The sequence below is a fragment of the Charadrius vociferus genome, unplaced genomic scaffold (genome assembly GCF_000708025.1).
Source record: "Charadrius vociferus isolate BGI_N301 unplaced genomic scaffold, ASM70802v2 scaffold1028, whole genome shotgun sequence".
In the NCBI taxonomy this organism is placed as follows: Eukaryota; Metazoa; Chordata; class Aves; order Charadriiformes; family Charadriidae; genus Charadrius; species Charadrius vociferus.
In genome coordinates, this window is record NW_009649564.1 from 853,134 (window position 1) to 858,290 (window position 5,157).

The 5,157-nt window shown below is 64.4% G+C and overlaps 1 protein-coding gene across 1 annotated transcript in view; it reads right to left on the reverse strand.

The window, feature by feature from the left end:
* Positions 1–5,157, reverse strand: part of PIEZO1 (piezo-type mechanosensitive ion channel component 1) — a 27,260-nt gene that overhangs the window by 1,056 nt on the left and 21,047 nt on the right. Inside the window, exons 24-41 of the mRNA XM_009890051.1 lie at positions 5,133–5,152; positions 4,560–4,663; positions 4,408–4,501; positions 4,005–4,085; positions 3,725–3,897; positions 3,523–3,644; positions 3,262–3,426; positions 2,930–3,188; positions 2,663–2,851; positions 2,144–2,404; positions 1,849–1,898; positions 1,614–1,761; positions 1,309–1,523; positions 1,016–1,174; positions 791–938; positions 501–689; positions 317–409; positions 2–168 (exon numbers count right to left, since the gene is read on the reverse strand). Coding sequence (XP_009888353.1) covers positions 2–168; positions 317–409; positions 501–689; positions 791–938; positions 1,016–1,174; positions 1,309–1,523; positions 1,614–1,761; positions 1,849–1,898; positions 2,144–2,404; positions 2,663–2,851; positions 2,930–3,188; positions 3,262–3,426; positions 3,523–3,644; positions 3,725–3,897; positions 4,005–4,085; positions 4,408–4,501; positions 4,560–4,663; positions 5,133–5,152 — 2,637 coding nt within the window. The remainder of the gene's footprint in view (position 1; positions 169–316; positions 410–500; positions 690–790; positions 939–1,015; positions 1,175–1,308; positions 1,524–1,613; positions 1,762–1,848; positions 1,899–2,143; positions 2,405–2,662; positions 2,852–2,929; positions 3,189–3,261; positions 3,427–3,522; positions 3,645–3,724; positions 3,898–4,004; positions 4,086–4,407; positions 4,502–4,559; positions 4,664–5,132; positions 5,153–5,157) is intronic.

The following is a 5,157-nucleotide window of genomic DNA, read 5'->3' on the forward strand; positions in this document are numbered from 1 at the left end:
GAAGGTCCAGGGGAGGGGGAGGGTGATGTCGGAAGATCCGTTCTGCAATTCCCGTCGCATCTGCTCCCGGCTGGGGGGGCTGATGCTCCAGAGCGAGCCCGAGCTGCCCTCGATGCGAGCCGTCACGATGTCCTCGTAGCCGTACAGCGTGATGAACTGCATGGCCACCTGGTGCCGGGGGAGCGGGGGGATGACACACACCACACAGCTCAGCCCACCCAACCCAAGGACGCTCCCCACCCTGGGGCACCCCCCAGTTCTGCCAGTCCTCCGGTGGGATGGAGTAAGGGGTTGTGTGTGTCCAGGGGGGATTTACCGGGTGCCTCTCAAACTCGTTGGTGAGGGCTTCGTAGTCCTGGGGGGTGAAGGGCTGGATGGATTGCTGCTGGGCGCTCATGGTGAACAGCGGCTGCCGGAGGGGGGGAGGAGGTGCTGTCAGCAGGGCAGGGGACCCCCGTGTCCGAGCTGGGCACACCCCCACACCCCCTCTGTATCCTCACCTCGTACCCCCCCAGTTTGAGGGTGACGGTGACGTCGATGGGGTGGTTCACAACGCCCACCACGGAGCGCACCAGTGACATGAAGAGCAGTGGGAACCAGATGATGGCCACGAGGAAGAGGATGATGAGGCCCCCCATGCCATACTTCACGATCTTCTTCTTCTTCTGCCCCTTGGGCTGGGGGTATTTCTGGCGGAGCGGAGACAGCACATAGTGCCCGGTAGGTGCGGGGGGACCCCAAGCAACAACCAGCTTACTGGGGGGCCCTTCCCAGCACAGCGGGGCTGTACCTTCTCCGTCTCGCGGCTGCACTTGATGATGAAGATGTTGGCGTAGATGTCCTCCACGCACATCCAATTGGAGAGGGACAGCGTGGTGTCTGTCCAGACCCAGTCCATGACAGCCCGCAGCTCCACCAGGAAGGGCACGAGGCGAAACCTGGCAGGGACACAGGGAGAGGGGGCTGGTACAGCACCCTCCGGGTGCCCAGGGGTCCGCATGGCCCCGTGCCGTACCCTTGGAAGAGGAAGAGGTTGAGGTGGTTGTATTTCTTGGTGAGGAAGTTGCCCAGGATGCGGGTGGGGTAGCCACATCGGATCTGGTAGGCTGACAGTGAGAAGTAGATGCACTTCACGAAGTACCACAGCTGGGCCACCGTGTTGAGGCTGAACAACCTGCGGGAGGGAGGTGTCACCCTTCTGGCCACCTCCCTGGCCAGGCTGGGCCACCACATGGGCGTAGGGACACAGAGGTGCCACCTTAGGACCATGCTGTGCCCTTGGGGACGTTCTTGCTGGATGCTGAGTACCTTTCAGTGACAGCCGGCAGTATGAAGAACATCCAGAGGTGGATGCTGAAGACCAGGATGACTTGGAAGATGAGCTTGCCCAGCACGGTCTTGCGGAGGTAGAGAGCACGGTCGATGACCATGGTGGTGAACTGGATGAGCAGCATGACCAGGAAGGCCTCTGGCACTTGGTCATCCGACAGCGAGGAGGTGATGTCGGCAGCTGCCGAGTGTTTCTGGGGATGCAGAAGAGGTCAGGATATGGCTCAGCCTGACCCCATGGTGGGAGTTGGCCGGTTGGTGCCCTGCGGGAACCCCCTGCTCACCCCAAAGGCCCAGAAACCAAAGATGATGATGATGAAGTCGACCACGTCGGCCAGGAACATAAAAGCGTAGACATCAGTGGCTGCCCGGTGCTGGGTGTGCAGGATGTCCCAGAAGAATCCACGCACCGGCTGGTACATGTTCTGTGCCCTGGAGAGGACAGGGGACAGAGGAGACAGATGACCCCGGGGCTGCACCCCGCATCCACCACCCCAACCAGCACCATGGGGCACTCACATGGTGAGGAAGAAGAGCTTGACCCGCAGCCCAAACGCCTTCAGCTTCCTCTGAGCATGGCTCTGTCTTGCCTCTTCCTCCTCCTCCTTCTCCTCCTCCTCCTTCTCCTCCTCCTCCCCATCCTCTGAGGGTGAGGCACAGCATGGGTGACAGCCCAGGGTCCTGCAGGGCCACATCCCACCCGGCCCCAGCACCCCTCTGCCCGGGGGGACGCCAGCCTTGCCCTTCGCCGGGGTGTGAGGACTGGGAATCAGCACTCACCCTCCTCCGGAGCCGCCTCCAGCTGCTTCTTCACCAGCCACTTCTTCCTCCTGAAGCGGAGCTGCGTGGCCCTGGACCCCTCTTCTTGCCCCACGGCATCGCCCTCTGGTTCCGGCCCCGCGGCTGCGCCCGGTGCCTCCGGCTCTGCCAGCGCCTCTGTCCCTTCCTCACCCACTGGCAGTGGCGGGGATGCTGCTTCCTCCCGCCTCTCTTCCTCTTCCTCGTCCTCCGCCCGCTCCACCTCTGCCTTCTTCTTGGGGAAGGGGTCCTCCTCGTGGTCCCACAGCCCGTAGGACTGGAGAGGATTGCGGTCAGGGGGATGGGGTTCCTGACGTCCCCCACCCCATGCACCTCACACCCCATCCTGCAGCATTGGCTCCGGTTGCACCCCAAGGACCACCAGTAATAGGTGCCTTGGGTAGAAACCAAGGCAGAGCCACCAAGAACCCATTGGGTGCTCTCTAGAGCCCCCATCACTCCCAGGAGCACCTCCAGCTCCTGGGGATGCCCACCCAGGCGATGCCCATGGTGGTGCCCACGCCCCAGGACTCACCAGCAGCAGGGAGCGATGGAAGAAGAGCGCCAGGAGCTGGATGAGGTCGTACTTGATGTAGCGGTCAGTCTTCTCCAAGCCCAGGATGCGGGGTGGGAAGAAAGGCTTGCCCTCGTTGCGCACCAGCATGGCGTAGCCGTTCCAGGGGAAGAACCCAAACTGGAAGAGGTATTTCACCACCACCATGACCTGTGGGGACATTGGGGTCAGCGGGTGGCAGCCGGGGGCTGGGTGGCACCATCTCCTCCCCAGCCATACCCTGCCCACCTCAGTGAAGATGATGGCCGTCATCCAGAAGCGCTTGGTGGGCCGGGGGATGGATAGCATGGCCCAGAGGAAGACGAGGATGGGCAGGAAGAGTGAGATGACGGAAGCGGTCACCATGTTGTTGAGGATGATGACGAAGTAGCAGAGCAGCTCGGAGTGGGCAGCCACGCAGCGGTACCCAGCCAGCAGCAGCTTCAAGAACCGGTTGTGGGACCGATAAAACAGCTCCGACTCTTCCAGCTCAGGGAAGTACAGCCGCCTGCGGGGTGCAGGGGAGGTGAGCCAGCCCTGTCACCCCCAGCCCCATCCCCACTGTCCCCACGTCCCCGTACCTGCTCATGAGGAGCTCGCTGGCCGTCCGGCTCCGGTTCTGGGGCAGGGCCAGGAGCTCCTGAGACCCGGCCACATCCTCCCGGGACCCCCAGGTTGTCACCTGCTCCTGGCTGCCCCTGGGCAGCAGGTGTCCTGCTGGGGCGGGGGTGGCTCCTCGGTGGCAGCTGGGGACAGCACGGGGACAGGGGTGAGCCCCCTGCGCGCCGATCCCTGCCCGTGGCGCTGCCGGCTGCCCCCTCGGGGGGTATCTATGCACCTGCCTGGAAGCGACGCCGTTTTGGGGGTCCGAACCCCTAGATCCTCGCGGGCTCGGCTCCTCGGGGGGCTCCTCCGGTGGCGGCAGGGAGAGCTCGTCCAGGACCCCCCGGTGCACATCCTCTCCCTGCAGCAGGCAGGGGGTCAGCGCCACTGCGGGGCTGCCACCACCCTCCCCGTACCCCGGTGCGTGTCCCCCGGGCTCACCATGGCCAGGCGGCGCGTGAGGACGTATCTCTCGAGGCGCAGGACGGTGGACATGTCGGTGTGCTCCTGGGTGCAGGCGTCCAGCCACTGGGTCAGCCCATCCACCATGGCCCGGCACAGCACCCACAGGAACCGCAGGGTGTTCAGCGCCCGCTGCACCACGTTGCTCCGCTCTGCCAGGGCGAGCGGAGGGTAGGGGGGGGTGGCACTTTGCGCCTGCTCGGACTCCCACCCCCTCCCTCCACCACCCCCTTGCGCTGTAATCCTGCTGCCCACATACCAGAGCCTTCCTCCTCCTCTTCCTCCTGGCCTTCAGCCTCTTCGGGTGCCTCCAACTCTTCCTCCCTCCCTCTGCTGTCCCCTGTAAAAGTCAGACACCACCCCCGACCCGGGGAAGGGGTAGGACCACCTCAGTGGAGGGTGGACATTGTTTCTGGTTCCCGGTGGCGCTCTCCTGCTCATCGCCCCATCCCTCCATCCAGCTTAAAAACCACTGTGGGCACCAAAGCAGAGCTGCACTGCTTGTGCCCAACCCCATTGTAGCCATCAGAGAGTCCACACACACACATGCTAGGAACCCCACTGAAGCCATGCCCCGTTATGAGATGCCAACAGTGGGCGCAGGGCAGGGCTGCATCCCCTCCCACCCCCTCCAGCCCCATTTTGGGGTGAGCCAGACCCACCTGCAGTGACCTCGGCACCAGGGCGCTCCAACTGCTCCTGCTCCTGCTGCTGCAGTGCCGTCCTGGTGTTGGTCACCCAGGCCTGGTAGGCGAGCTGGGGGGGACAGAGAGGGGCTCATGAGACCCCCCCCCAGCACCCCCGCCATGCTCACCTGGAAGGCGCTCTGCCTGCCCGGCCTCGGCTCCTCCAGCATCGCTGCCTCCTCCTCCTCCTCGCTGTCCGACTCGAAGAGGAAGTATTCCCCCGAATGAAGCACTGTCGGGGCAGCACAGGGTGTCACGGCGTGGCTGGTGTCATGGCACAGCCGGTGCCCGGTGGCACGGCACAGGGTGTCACGGCAGAGCCGCCATCACCCCAGTGCTCTCTGCCTGACACGGCGCTGCCGGCACGATGCCGAGGACATCCGTGGGGATCTCCGTTGGGGACAAAGACTCAACTCCCATGTCCCCACAGCGGGGTCCCTCCAGTGCCGGCGTTCAGAGGCAACCAATGCCAGTAACCCCAAAACCCATCCCGGCACCCCCAATCCAACACCCCGTTAGTGTTGGGAAGCAGAGAAGCCCTGGTTAGTGCCCTGCGGCCGAGCACGGGGTCAGGGGACATGCAGGGTGTCACCTTGCCGAAAGCACCGTCACCACCGCTCCCCACAGGTGTTAGTGGTCCCCGGCGGAGGGACCTTGCCGAGGGGCTGCGCCCTGTTATGGCCCCTGTTGGGGGGCAGTACCTGCGGCGTGGTCTAACCATGGCCG